Source organism: Quercus lobata, chromosome 7 (assembly GCF_001633185.2).
Source record: "Quercus lobata isolate SW786 chromosome 7, ValleyOak3.0 Primary Assembly, whole genome shotgun sequence".
Lineage (NCBI taxonomy): Eukaryota > Viridiplantae > Streptophyta > Magnoliopsida > Fagales > Fagaceae > Quercus > Quercus lobata.
The window spans coordinates 1,041,374-1,056,428 of NC_044910.1; the positions used below are offsets into that span (position 1 = coordinate 1,041,374).

At 33.6% G+C, this 15,055-nt stretch overlaps 2 protein-coding genes across 3 annotated transcripts in view; one reads left to right on the top strand and one right to left on the bottom strand.

The window, feature by feature from the left end:
* The window catches only part of LOC115952507 (short integuments 2, mitochondrial-like), a 53,742-nt gene extending 47,192 nt beyond the window's left edge, over positions 1 to 6,550 (bottom strand). The window contains exons 1-4 of the mRNA XM_031069687.1: positions 6,383 to 6,550; positions 5,580 to 5,676; positions 5,339 to 5,409; positions 4,135 to 4,237 (exon numbers count right to left, since the gene is read on the bottom strand). Of these exons, the coding sequence (XP_030925547.1) occupies positions 4,135 to 4,237; positions 5,339 to 5,409; positions 5,580 to 5,589 (184 nt within the window). The 5' untranslated portion in view covers positions 5,590 to 5,676; positions 6,383 to 6,550. The remainder of the gene's footprint in view (positions 1 to 4,134; positions 4,238 to 5,338; positions 5,410 to 5,579; positions 5,677 to 6,382) is intronic.
* Positions 6,551 to 8,678: 2,128 nt separating this feature from the next.
* On the top strand, positions 8,679 to 14,838 carry LOC115952497 (disease resistance protein RGA2-like). Of its 2 annotated transcripts, XM_031069676.1 has the most exons (3): positions 8,679 to 11,655; positions 12,202 to 12,275; positions 14,434 to 14,838. In XM_031069676.1, the coding sequence occupies exon 1, from the start codon at positions 9,023 to 9,025 to the stop codon at positions 11,606 to 11,608; it is 2,586 nt and encodes an 861-aa protein (XP_030925536.1). In that variant the 5' UTR covers positions 8,679 to 9,022; the 3' UTR covers positions 11,609 to 11,655; positions 12,202 to 12,275; positions 14,434 to 14,838. The 2 variants fall into 2 exon arrangements, 1 of the variants encoding a protein (XP_030925536.1); XR_004083420.1 differs by lacking the exons at positions 8,679 to 11,655; positions 12,202 to 12,275 and adding an exon at positions 12,998 to 13,163.
* The last annotated feature ends 217 nt before the right edge of the window (positions 14,839 to 15,055 follow it).

Sequence of the window (15,055 nt, forward strand, 5' to 3'; positions counted from 1 at the left end):
GATGAATTTCAATATCAAATTTTGCAGAAGGAAGTAATGAAGAGATGCAGGAGCACTCGCAAAAAGGTGGGTTATTTCTTTTCTGGTTCTAATCCACTTGTATTCCATTTTGAAATGGCACGTAAAATCAAGGGAATTGGGGAGAGGGTAGATAATATTTCAGATATTAAGGCTGAATTCGATCTTGCTGCACGACTTGAAGATAGGAAGACAACAATGTACCGGAGGGACATGACCCACTCCTTTATTCCTTCTCAGAATGTCATCGGTAGGGATGATGACAAAAAAAGATAATAAATCTTTTGATGCAGCATGATGTTAACGGAAATGTCAGTGTAATTCCTATAGTTGGGATTGGGGGTTTGGGGAAGACCACAATTACCAAGTTGGTGTATAATGATGAACAGGTGGTTAGACATTTTCAATTGAAAATGTGGGTGTGGGTGTGGGTGTGTGTGTCTGAGGATTTTGATGTTAAAAGATTGATAACAGAAATCCTCAAATCAGTAGTTGGTATTGATGAGAATTTGAGCATAGATCAGTTGCAAATGCATTTAAGAGAACATATACAAAATAAGAAATTTCTTCTTGTCTTAGATGATGTTTCGAATGAGGGTCATATAAAATGGATTGAATTGAAAATTTTGTTACTTGGCGGTTGCAATGTAAGTAAAATCATAGTGGCAACATGGAATAGCTCTGTTGCTACTATTATGAGCACTGTAGAGTCTTACAATTTAGATGGTCTATCCCGAAAGGATTGTTTGTCTTTGTTTGTGAAATTGGCATTAATTTTTTTTTGATAGGTAATAACAAATTTATTGATAATAGAAGTACAATGGATTTACGATAGTAAACTCACTGCATTGAAAAAAATACAAACCAATCAAAAAGAAAGACTAGCAGAATTAAGAAAATCAAACAAAGAATGACAATGCGTAAACCCCCAAATACGAGACCACTCAAACAAAGTCCTAAGCAGCAAAGACTTCACACAATCTACAGGTCTCTCAATATCCTCAAAAGTTCGGGCATTGCGCTCCTTCCAAATTAACCACATAAGACACGCTGGAACCATATTCCACACATTTGAAGTGTGACTCCCTAACCAATTCCACCATGCAGAGAGAAGAGAAACAACGTTCTTCGGCATCACCCACTGAACCCCAAACAAACAAAGGACTTCACTCCACAAGGTATGAACATACTTACAATGGATCAATAAGTGATCCACAGTTTCCTCTTCACATCGACAAAGGCAGCACCAATTAACAAAAGGTAAAAATATCCAAACCTCTTAGAAATTGGCATTTAAGGAAGGAGAAGAAGAACAATATCCAAACCTCTTAGAAATTGGAAAAGAAATCGTCAAAAAACGTAGAGGGGTTCTATTGGCAGTGAATACTTTAGCCTACCTACTCTATTCAAAAGTTTCTGAACATGAGTGGATATCTATTAGAGATAATGAGATATGGAGTTTAAATCAAAAGGAGAGTGGCATCTTCCCTGCATTGAAGCTTAGTTACAATCAATTGCCATTTCACTTAAAGCCATGTTTTGCACATTGTTCTATTTTCCCAAAGGATTTTGTATTCAATAATCTTCTCTTGATTCAATTTTGGATGGCACATGGAATTCTTCAATCACAAGGATGAAAATCCAGAGTTGGAAGATGTTGGCAACTTGTATATCAAGGAGTTGTTGTCGAGATCTTTCTTTCAAGATGTTGAACAAGAAAATATCTTGTATTTTACCTTTAAAATGCATGATCTTATCCATGATCTCGCACTCTCAATTGCTAAAAGAGAGTGTTCAGTAGTGACCAAGAAGTCTGCCCTTGCTGTGGAAGTTTGTCACCTATCATTTTTAGACAATGGGCAAGAAGTTACAACACAATTAGAGAAGTTGAGCAAAGTTTAGAGTATTATTTTCCAAACAGACCAATCCATGTCCTTACTTGAAACATGCTTCTCAAGATTTAGGTACTTGTGGGTGCTTGATCTGAAAAATTCATCCTTTGAGGTGTTGCCAAGTTCTATCGGAAGTTTGAAACATTTGAGATATCTCAACTTATCATTTAATTACATAATCAACCAACTTCGAGATTCCATTTGCCAGCTGCACAATTTACAAACTTTACTGCTTGAAAATTGCCACAATCTTGAACGGTTGCAAAAGGTATAGGGGACTTAATCAAGCTCAGGCTTTTTATTGTTACAACAAAGCACACCTGCTTGTTGGAGAACGCAGTAGGTTGCTTGAGTTCTCTTCGATCTTTGTGGATATGGAGATGTGTGAATCTAAAAAGTGTTTTTGAAGGGATGGAGGAAGGGCACGTCACCTATCTTCAAACATTGGTAGTTGGAAATTGTCCAAGTTTGACCACTTTGACATTGAGTATGAAACACCTAACTGCCCTAGAGACCATGATAATTAGGGATTGTAAAGAGCTTAGTTTGATGGAGGTAGCGGGAGAAGAAGACAATCAAGATCCCAAGCTGAGCCTCCAAAATTTAATGTTTTTCTGTTTACCAAAGTTGGAGGTTTTTCCCCAGTGGCTCCAAGGATCTGCAAACACTTTACGGCTGCTATGGATTGGAGGATGTGAAAATTTAACGACTTTGCTGGATTGGCTACCACATCTGAAATCACTTCAGACACTTTGGATTGACAATTGTCCGAAGTTGTTATCTCTCCCGGAGGGGATGGAGGTAGTAACAAAATTGTTGATTTATGGTCGTCCTGATTTGAGTAGAAAATGTAGAGGAGATCGCTCATTTACCACAAATTGTTCTTGATGAGGGTAGCATAAATATACCAAGAGAAGATGATGAGGCAAGGGCAGATTTGTTTTCTTATTAGTATTTTTGTCCTATTATTATAGCTAGTCTTTACAACTCTCTTCTTTTTTTTTTTTTGCTATTAACCCAAACCCCCTATTTCATTTATATATAAATAAAATAAATATTTAAAAAAAAAAACAGCTAAATCCCTCTTTGTCCAAATTAGATTCAAATTAAATTAAAACCAAAAATATTTTTTTGGATGAAATTGAATTTCCAAAACTAAACCAGTCTTCTAAATATTTATATTCCCCACACTGATTCCGAAGAAGAGAGAGAGAGAAGAAGAAACATTTAATCCTATTTAATTCATGGAGGAATTGAATCTTGTTTCTAGAACATTGTGTTTCGAAGTTTGGGCAGCAAGATATTGACACATAAAATCTTAAATGAACATATTAAATTTTGATTTATTTATTTTTCTTTTGTATAATCATTTTTCATAGTATTAGTATTTTTTTTTTTTTTTTCTCACTGCTAGTTTCCAATATACTATATAACTACAAATTTCATTTCAGGAGTTCAACACAAGTCACAACCAATAGAATCTAGATGTTGCTCAATTCAAAGTCACAAGTTCCTTCCATAATTCGTAAGCATTTCTTCATTACAATTTGGATTACAAGATATAAATAAATAAATACTTCCTTTATTTAATTTGCTTTTAAGTGATGTAAATAAATATATAAATATGTTATTTTGCATTTTGTATTTTATGTAAAAATAAACATTTATGTCATTGTAATTCAAAGTAAGATGTGTAAATAAATAAATGTGTTACGTGTATACTACCCTAACTACATTCTTGTGTATAAAGTTGAGAGATCCATGGATTAATATGTTCAAGCATTTTTCTTTAAGATTATACTCATGTTTTTCCTTAAAATCATATCGAATCCGTTCTAGTCTCCTACTGTTCAAGTGCTTCCAATGAAGGGGAGTCCCTCGAGTATTCAAAACTGCCAGCAAGTATTGTGCAATTCACTCCTCACCTACCACTAAATCTTTTACAGAACCTTCACCTGCATTTAAGAATTTGGTAAAGCTGAATCCAATTTCTTTATTGCAACCAAATCAGCTCAAGTTGAGTAGTCTATGACTTCTCTTAATCGTGATTGTAGACTCACTCATTTTTGAATGTTTACAACACTAATCTTTCAAGCAAGATTAGCACATCTAAAATTAAAAAAGCATGCAGGTAGTTGTGTGTATATGTTTGGGCACATTCACATGTGTACTGTAAGAAATCTAACAAGAAACTAAAGAGAAATTATTTGCAAGAGCATGATACCTGCAAGAGCCAGCTTCAGTTCTGTCTCTATGTCAGGGATACTTGGAACCAATACACCCGGAGCTTCTAGGACATATATGTTGGGCTCATGCGTAATCTGCAGCTTAACAATTCAACACCAGCATTTAAACATACATAGATGTTGACCAATAGAATTCAACAGCAGATCAACAACAGCGGGAGAAAGGAAACAGTAGATAGAATAAAAAATAATATTTTAAAAAGAAAAGGAAAGAGACAAATGATTGATGATTTAGCCTGACCTTAAAAACATTGTCTTCAAATAAAGTTTATGCAACTAATTTAGTGTCCGTTTGGGAATAACTTATTAATTTTTTGCTGAAATTTTTTTGTTAAAAGTATGCTAAATATATACTTGTACTTTGAAAAAGTAGGAAAAAGTGAGGCTTTAAAAAAGTGTAAATAAAAGCTAAAAAGCAAAAAACTAGCTTGTTACAAATTTTTTTTTTTTTAATAAGTAATGCAATTTTGTTGATATCAAAAAAATAGTGTGGCCCAACTATACAAATGAATCTATCAAATCAAAAACAGAACATAATGGCTGACTATGCAAAGTTGACATCCAATCCAACAAGGTTCTAAAGATAAATAATTTGAGATCAGGCATAGCTCTCACTGTATCCTCAAAATTCCAATCATTCCTCTCTCTCCATAAGCACCACATCAAACAATGCGGGGGGAACCATCCACAAATTCCCATTCCGATGACAACAAAAACGACCAGACCAGCAAGCTAACAACTCAACAACATTCTTCAACATCACCCAACAAACTCCAAATAAACCAAACACCATAGACCACAATTTAGCAATAAAACTAGATACCTAAGCCAGATAGTTTATTTTCCTAATCATGTAAACCTACAAATGCTTGCCAGCTAAAAAAGAAAATCGAATGTAAAAAAATAAATAAGAATTAGTAAGACAGCTAGCAAAATTGGGTTGGGGGGTGGGGGTGGCAATCAACCAATTAAGATAGATTATAGTAAGTCATTGTAATCTAATTACCATCACTGTGTCTGTGGTCAGATAATATAACACGTCAGAAATAAATTCCTTGCAATCAGTTTGCTTCTCATAAAAGCAACAACATCAACTATATCTGTGAAAGACACATGAAACTAGACTTTCAGTCTCTCTTTACTTTCTAAGGTAATAAACCATAAAACACAGAATCTCTTCACCTTGTATCCAGCAATATCTTGAGTAACACCAGGCAGTGGGACGACAGTAGCACACTTCATCTTCTCCTGCACTATGAAAGAAAACAAAAGCAATTATTGTTCAATAAAATTTAATAAACTTCCCCATAGTTCCATTTAAAGACAATGACATTCAAACTACATAATCTAGCAAAAACATAGTAACAGCTTTCCAGGAATGCAAGACAATGCAATTTGATGGATTGAATTAATTAAAACCTACTTAGCAACATTAGGAACGCCAACCATGAAAATATGTAGAGTAGCTTCCCTTGAATTGAAATCACTTCCTTCGGCTTGAACTCCACTAGCTCGAGGAGCTTTTGGTTCATGAACCATGATAAAACACCATCATCACCACACACATTCTAAAATATTAGAGAGAGTGGACAAAGACACTGCTTGACACTGACACAGACATTGAGACAGACAATATAGGACAGGACGCGAAAACACCATAACTCTTGAAAAATTAGGACAGATTGATACAACAAAGAATTAATTAAATGAATAATATATCTTCATATCTGTAGACATATTTTATGTTTAGTTTAAGTTTCAAAAATAAATAATTACTGTCAAAATTTTTAAAAACATGTCTAAAATCAAATGAATCTTTTTTTTTTTTTTTTAAATGCTGAAGTTCAATTTTAGTCTCTTCACATCTACTTCAATTGTCAAATTAGTCCTTAAGATTTATTCTTAATAAATTTAGTACTTCATTTTGTGAAAATGAGCTAATAATTCGGTCCAAATCATCAAACAATATTTTATATAATCATCAAACAATAAGATCTATGAAATGACAACGTTTTTAGTAAAATTTGTAATTTAAAATGAATGTTTAAATTGCATCATTGGCTAAAATATTTTGATGAAATGATCAATTGAATTTCAACCACCCAAAAAAAAAAAAAAAAAAATCCCCCTAACACAAAACAAAGAGGACATGCGCAGAGTGTCCGACTCGGACAAGAACTCGAGGTGACCGTGGTTGTTAGCACACTATATTGACTAATAACAAACCTTGTGAACAGAGGTTTTGCTGTGGGCATTAATGGCGATGCAATCTTGATGATGTTTGTTAGAGTTGGCCAAATCTTTCTTTTTTGGCGGAGAAGAAGGGAATGCGGACTTTAACCACAACACCGGCGTGTATCCGATGTCGCCCACCACCACCACCACCACCGGTGTTGAAACCCAATTTCAATTTCAATCCGATAATCTATCACACAAACAATAACATGTTGTATGGTTTTGCCGTTTTGGAAGGAACAATGTCTCTTTTTTTAACTTATTGAATTTTGGTGGGGGCTACTTCCTTGGTAGTGGAGCTACCGGTTGACGAAGTACAGAAAAAAAAAAAAAAAAAATGGGCTGCCGATGGATTTGATATTGGGTTGGGCTGGAATTAAAATATAAAATAAAAACCCAACCCAACTTCTTCACCTTGATAACTCTAAAATTAACTCAATTCAACCAAATTTTATGATGTAAAATACACCAAAAAATTTTAGTGTTGAATCATGAGTCATGGCTTTTACTTGTATTGAATTCAAATTTACTGCTATATTTTTAACTTTTAAATCATTAACCAAATCAAGGTAAAAATCTGTTAGTCAGTCACTGTAATATACATTAATAAAAAAAACTAACATTGGTTCAAATCTATGACTAGTCATTTAGAGGAGAGTTGGGGTTGGAGGTGGTGGTTGGTGCAGGAGAAGGAAATGTGGACTTCGACAACAATTTCAAGGGGTCTCTGATGGAGTGTGTCATGTGCCCTGGCATTGAAAGCCATCTTCCCCAATTTCAATTTCAATCTCTCTCTCTCTCTCTCTCTCTTTCAAACCCATCTTCTATCACACATATAACGGTTGAGTTGAGGAGTTGTGTGTCTATACAATTTAAGAGGTGCCACATCTACAATATTTTTACAATATTTTCACAACAAAATCATAGTTGATTAGTTGTAATTGGTTCTAATTTTAACTCAATTTTATGAGCTTAATGGAATTGATGGGGCTAGGCTGGAATTAAAATATAAAATAATAACCTAGCCCAATCAACTTGAGCCTTGAGAATCTAAAAATTGGAAAAAAAAAATTATTAACTTATATGCCATCATCACTTAAATCTTATTTGTGCACTTATATAAATCTCACTTTTATACTTTTTCAATAAAGAAAAGGAGGTCATAGTGTATGCTATATAAAGATACTACTTTTTTTACTAATTTATCCATCCAATTTTGCCTTTTAAGACTACTACTTCTTCTCTTAAAAGTGTTAAAAAAAAGTCTTGTGCCTTTTTCTCTTTGTATTTCATAGAAAAGTCTTTATCTTGTGGATCATTTTGCTGTGTATTAATTAATTAGCAAAATTAAGTCTAGTAGTTCAAGTTCATCAAACTAAATAGTAAAATATCTAGACATATCAAACCAACAAATATATATTTTTTTTCAACTTATTAATAGCATAGATTGAGTTAAATTTTTTTTATAAAAATTTTTGCTACTCTAAATCTAATCCAACACTTTTTTTGTTCTCTTTTTTTTTTTTTTTTTCAATTTAACTTCCCAAGAAAAAAGAAAAGAAAAAAAAAAGCCTCAATTTTGAATGACATATTAAGTTAGATTGGGTTAATTTGTCAAATTGGTGGGTTGAATGTATGCCTCTATGTTAATCATTTTCATTTTTAACATAACTATCAAGAATGTAATTGACTTGTTTTTAAGAATTTAGAGATAATGCTGATGGCTACTAGTCAATGGACCAAATTAGTAAATTGATTCTTAATCAATAATTTATATAATACTAATTAATACTAGTTATGGAGAAAATATTTTTAAAAAAAAAAAGAATTAATAACTTACTCTTTAAAACATATATAATAATACATTTATGAAACAGGTAAGATGGCCAAAATTATTTTATAAATAAATTTACCTAAGAACTTCAAAAAAATTCAAAATTATATGAAAGAGTATAAAGATTAGTATTTCAAATTGTGAGGACGATTGAAATACCCACATTTAATCTTGGCAATCCTTAGAAAATATTAAGGCTTTATATACATAACTTTGAATCACCCATAATAATTATTTTAATAGCTATGGCAAAATTTATACTATAAATATTAGAGAGAACTGCTCATACCATACAAATGAATAGAGACCATATATTGTGGCTGCACATGCGCGGTACAGAGCTCCGTCCCCACACGGCCATACCGTCCATCCACGCGTAAAAGACCTTTAAAGTCTCTCACAAAATCCAATAAAAGTCTCTTTGCTTTGTTGTTTTCGTGTTCTACACTTTACAATTCTCGCAACTTAGCACAGTCATTCATCTTCACATTCCATTATCTTTGCTCTTTAGTCTTTACCAAGAACATGGCTGAGATTGGCTATGGCATCACAGTGAAGGTCCTGGAGCTGCTTGGATCCCGTACTTTCCAAGAGATCAGCTCGGCATGGGGCTTCAAAGGTGATCTGAAAAGGATAGGGCGCAGAGTCTTAGCCATTAAAGCCGTACTGTTTGATGCTGAGGAGAAGCAAGTAAGTAACGAGAGGCTAAGGACTTGGCTAAGGGAGCTCAAAGATGTCCTTATTGATGCCGAGAATGTGCTGGATGAATTTCAGTATCGAGTATTGCAGAGGATGTAATGAAGATAAACGGGAGCTCTCGCAAAAAGGTGCGATTTTTCTTTTCTGGTTCTAATCCACTTGTATTCCGTTTTAAAATGGCACATAAAATCAAGGGTATTAGGGAGAGGTTAGATGATATTTCAGCTCTTAAGGATGAATTCAATCTTGCTGCACAACTTGAAGATAGGAACTCAACAGTGAACAGGAGGGACATGACGCACTCCTTTGTTCCTTCTCAGAATGTCATCGGTAGGAATGATGACAAAGAAAAGATCATGGATCTTTTGATGCAGCTAGATGCTAGCAGAAATGTCAGTGTAATTCCTATTGTTGGGATTGGAGGTTTGGGGAAGACCACACTTGCCAAGTTGGTGTATAACGATGAACAGGTAGTTAGCCATTTTCAACAATTGAGGATGTGGGTGTGTGTGTCTGAGGATTTTGATGTTACAAGGTTGATAAAAGAAATCCTTAAATCTGCAAAAGTTCCAGTTGATGAAAACTTGGGTATTGATCAATGGCAAAATAGCTTAAGAGGGCTTTTAAAAGATAAGAAATTTCTACTTGTCTTGGATGATGTTTGGAATGATGATCGTAATAAATGGATGGAATTGGAAGATTTGTTGCTTGGTGGTTGCAATGGAAGTAATATTATAGTGACAACACGAAACAGCTCGGTTGCTACTATTATGGGTACTGCTGCTCCATACAATCTTGAAGGTCTACCTGAAGAAAACTGTATGTCTTTGTTTGTGAAATTGGCATTTAAGGAAAGAGAAGAAGAACAATATCCAAACCTCTTAAATATTGGAAGAGAAATTGTCAAAAAATGTAAAGGGGTTCCATTAGCAGTGAGGACTTTAGCTGGCCCACTTTATTCAAAAATTGATGAAAATGAGTGGATATCTATTAGAGATAACGAGATATGGAATTTAGAACAAAAGGAAGGTGGCATCTTACCCGCATTGAAGCTCAGTTACAATCAATTACCATTTCACTTGAAGCAATGTTTTGCATATTGTTCTGTTTTTCCAAAGGATTATGACTTCAATAATGTTCGATTGATTCAATTTTGGTTGGCACATGAAATTCTTCAATCACCTAAGGATAAAAATGTAGAGTTGGAAGATGTTGGTGACTTGTATATCAAAGAGCTATTGTCGAGATCATTCTTTCAAGATTTTAGTCAAGAGGAATTTGTGCCCGTATATACCTTTAAAATGCATGATCTGATCCATGATCTTGCACTCTTAATTGCCAAAGGTGAGTGTTCGGTAGTGACCAAGAAGTCTACCCTTGCTGCAGAAGTTTGTCATCTATCATTTTTGGAGAATGGGCAAGAAGTTACAACACAATTAGAGAAGTTGAGCAAAGTCCAGACTATTATTTTCAAAACAGAGCAACTTGCGTCCTTACTTGAAGCATGTATCGCAAGATTTAAGTACTTACGGGTGCTTGATCTGAGCAATTCATCCTTTGAGGTGTTGCCAAGTTCTATTGGAAGTTTGAAACATTTGAGATATCTCGACCTATCAGGTAATAACATAATCAAGCAACTTCCAGATTCCATTTGCAAGCTACACAATTTGCAAACTTTGGTGCTCGATAATTGCAGCAATCTTGAACGGTTGCCCAAAGGTATAAGGGACATAATCAGCCTCAGGGTTTTGAGTGTTACAACAAAACATACCTGCTTGTTGGAGAAGGCAATAGGTTGCCTGGATTCTCTTCGACATTTGTTGATAATTGGCTGTGAGAATCTAAAATGTGTGTTTGAAGGGATGGAGGAGGGGCGCCTCACCAATCTTCGAACATTGGTTGTTGCAGAATGTCCAAGTTTGACCACTTTGTCACTTAGTATCAAACACCTAACTACCCTCGAGACCCTGTATATTGGGGATTGTGAAGAGCTTAGTTTGACGGATAAAGAAGAGAATCAAGATCTCAAGTTAAGCCTCCGATTGTTGATGATTGAGAAGTTACCTAAGTTGGAGGTTTTGCCCCAGTGGCTCCAAGCATCTGCCAACACTTTACAGCACCTAGTGATTGAAGATTGTTGTAATTTCACCGCTTTGCCTGAGTGGCTACCACATCTGAAATCACTTCAGACACTTAGAATTAAAGATTGCTTTGAGTTCTCATCTCTCCCAGAGGGGATGCAAGATCTCACTACACTAAGAGAAATTCAGATTCGGAATTGTGAAAAGCTTAGTTTGACGGATAACGAAGAGAATCAAAATCTCAAGTTAAGCCTCCGATTGTTGATGATTGAGAAGTTACCTAAGTTGGAGGTTTTGCCCCAGTGGCTCCAAGCATCTGCCAACACTTTACAGCACCTAGAGATTGGAAATTGTTGTAATTTCACCGCCTTGCCTGAGTGGCTGTCACACTTGAAATCACTTCAAACACTTATAATTGTAAATTGCCCTGTGCTCTCATCTCTCCCGGAGGGGATGCAAGATCTCACTGCACTAAGAGAATTTGAGATTTGGAGATGTCCTAAGTTGAGTAGAAAGTGCAGAGAAGAAGTTAGGCACAAGATTGCTCATGTACCAAAAATTTATTTCGATGAGTATTTCAATGAGGATATTGGAAGTTCATAAAAGAGAGATGACGACATCAGCGTATATTTACAAGGAGAAGATATTAGGTAAGGGCATATATGTCTTCTTGTTATTTTTGTACTATTATATTAGTCTCTATCTCTTCTCTCTCTACTTATTTAAATTAATCCTAAAGCTGGTTATGATTCTTAATGAACCCAAACCCCCTTTTTCTTTTTACTTTTTTTTTTTTAATAAAAAAGTCAAAGCCCTCTTTGTCCAAATTAGATTTAAAGTAAATTGAAACCAAAAATATCTTTTTGCATGAAATTGAATTTCCAAAAGTAAAGTGGTCTTTTAAATCTTTATTTTTTGCCCACCCCTTTGGACCTTCCCTAGCAAAAGAAGAAAAAAAAAAAAAATTTAAAAGGGAAAAAGTAGAGAAGAAGAGATTAATCCTATTTATTTAATTGAGGAATTTTATCTTGTTTGTGTAACATTGTGTTTCTAAGCAAGGTATTGGCAACCAAAAACTTAAATGAACATAATAATTATTTATTTATTTATTTATTTATCTTTTGTAAATACATTTTTCCTAGTAGTATCGTTCTTGTAAGTTGCTTATATACTATATATTGCAAATTTCATTTCAGGAGTCCAACACAAGTCACAATCAATAGAGCCTAAATGTTGCTCAATTCAAAGTCACATGTTCCTTCTGTAATTTGTAAGCATTTCTTCATTGCAATTTGTATTACAACATATAAACAAATAAATATTTTTTTTATTTAATTTGCTTGTAAGTGATGTAAATGAATAAATATATATGTTATTGTAATTTGTACTAAATGATGTCAATAAATAAACATATATGTCATTTTAATTCAAAGGAAGAGATGTAAATAAATAAGAAGTGATGTGTATACTCCCTTGACTACATTCTTGTGTATAAAGTTGAGAGATCCATGGATTTGTGTGTGTAAACATTCGTTCTTATATTCATATTTTATGATTATTCTTCGTAAGCATGAAGCACCATGTGTAATAACATGCTTAATTAATTCAAACATATGATGTGTAATTGCCATTGAAGGGAGTGATACTTGTATTTGGAATTATAAAGTTTCATTTCCATATGAAGCTCCTTCTAACTTAAACCAAAATTGTAAATGATACATTAAGATTAATTTTAGAAAAAAATTTACGCACTAGTAATTAGGGGAAATTATTAGGTAGTCCAAGACTACAAGGTCAGCTTGCTGACCTTGTAGTCCCAGCCAATAGAAAAAAGACACATCATGAAAAATGAATGACATCAGCTTAGCGGTCACATCATTCTAATGCACCCACAGATTTTAACATTGTTAGTCCTGTCCGTTAACTTGTTTGTAAATTTCAAAATTTCATTTGGGAATTGGGCGGGTCGGTGAGAGATTTCAGAAGGTAAAGCTTTCAAAATTCATTGTTTTGAAAATTCTCTCTCTCTCTTTGTGTGATGGGCTTTCTTCCACCACAACGTTGGCAACACTTCTTCTCTATTTCTACTTCATCTGTTCCTACCCAAGCCTACGGATATCTCATGGCTAGATGATAACTCTTTTAGTTTTTTTACTTGGTAAATTCGAACTCCTTTATTTTTTTTCCTTCTTAGCTCAATATTATCTGGGTCAAGTTCCTGTTGCCATACTTTTCTTTTATATTAAATGGGTCAAGCCTTAATGGTGTTCCTTTAGTGGCACTTTGCTGGAATCTTAGGTTTTGTAATACACGAACATGGGTTTCAGATTAGATTTATAGTTTAACTTTATCGATTGTTAAATATGAGTAATAGTTTTGTTTTTGTTTCCTATAAAATAAAAAAATAAAAAACAGAAAAAAAGGTTTTAGTTTTTGTTGGATTTGATTTGATCAGATAACTTTTGAGAGTGGTTGGGATCAAAAGTGCTTGATTTAGGTAAAGCGTCAATGTCCCAATTTTTATTATTATTATTTTTTGGTGGCATAGAAAGTGTTTGTTGAAATGCCTGATAGAGTTCTAGTTTGTCTGAACTTGTTATGGCTTTGTATCCATGTTTATGTGGTTCTGCTGTTTTTATTTTTGTGAAATCCGGTGTTGAAGTTGTCTCTAAGTGTAACAAATTTGCTATGCAACAACTGCGTTATTTTGTATCTTTTCTTTTTTCAGTTAGTCAGTCCATGACCTCAAAGTTTGATAATGGAGTTAAAGTGTCATATAAGTATGCCAAGGGCTTCAGCCACTAAACTTGTAATAACTCTTTGACAGTTTTGATTACTTTGTTTCATGTATGATAGAAACTTAGGTGGAGTTATTCTAAATTCATATGCAAGTTTTTGGTAATTTCATTGTTACTTTTGCCTACTATGGATGCACACCCATTTCTTAGGGGATTTTGTAAGTCATGTCCAAGTATAGTTCATTGTCACTCATGAGCTTATTTATGAACATCATAATTGACATTTTATAAAATTAGTAGTATTATGCTTATTTTTAGGTCTATATGCAAACAATTAAGGGAAAATTTTGATTACAAGTATGAGAGATACTGATTGGCTTTCATTGGTTGCTGTATGTGGCTTTCTACTTTGGTGCTTATCTTAATCGCAATTAGAGGTTCACAGTTCTAGAATCAATTACAACAAGAAGCACATGCACCATTAATGCATAAGCATCTTGCTGCAGGAGCACAACCAAAATAATTCTAAGGATTTATTTTTTAATTTTGTTCTTTTAGTTTCCTCTTTATTTTCCTGCATCACATATCTTATTTAATTCCATTAGTGTAGATATGACATGATGTCACACAATATTTTTAGCAACCATGCACAGTTCTTTTTAATTGATGATTGTGAATTTTTACTTGCAGATAGGATTAGCATTGAAGCCCAAATTAGAACAATTGAAGTTTCCCTACGAATGACTATGGGAGAAAAAGTAAAGTTGCATGAGTTGAGGAGATTTATTTTTTATAGAATATTTAGGTTTATTTATCAAATACAATGATGAGGTCAATTTGAATGTAAATGTGGGAGGATAGGGAGACTTTTTTTCCCCCTGAAGTTTAACTCTCCAAACTCTCTTGTTAATTTTATGAATTTTTTAATTTTTTTGAGCTATTCTTTATATCATCATAATAGAGGGAAAAGATTGTATCATGTATGATTTTTTTTTTGAGCTCTTTTTTATCATGGTAGAGGGAAAGGAGATGTTGATTGTAAACTACTATAATAGAAAGGAAGTGCAAAAATGTTGGTGAACCTCTTTAACGTTACTTTTGCATGTTATGTTTCTATTTTAATCTACATCTTTGAATCAAGTTCTTCGTAGTATTGAAAAATTATTTTGTACATCCAATGTATTACAAATTCTTGCATAAATTTTTAGGTTTCATGTGAGTTCTTAGTTGATCAAAAAATGAACAAAATTTGTAAAAAAATAGATCTCAATAGTTTTATTTTTTGTAGTTTATCTATAGTAGGTTGTATTAG

What these genes read in the sequence shown, in the direction of transcription:
- LOC115952497 (XM_031069676.1), top strand. Translation starts at nt 9,023, where the DNA reads ATGAAGATAAACGGGAGCTCTCGCAAAAAGGTGCGATTTTTCTTTTCT.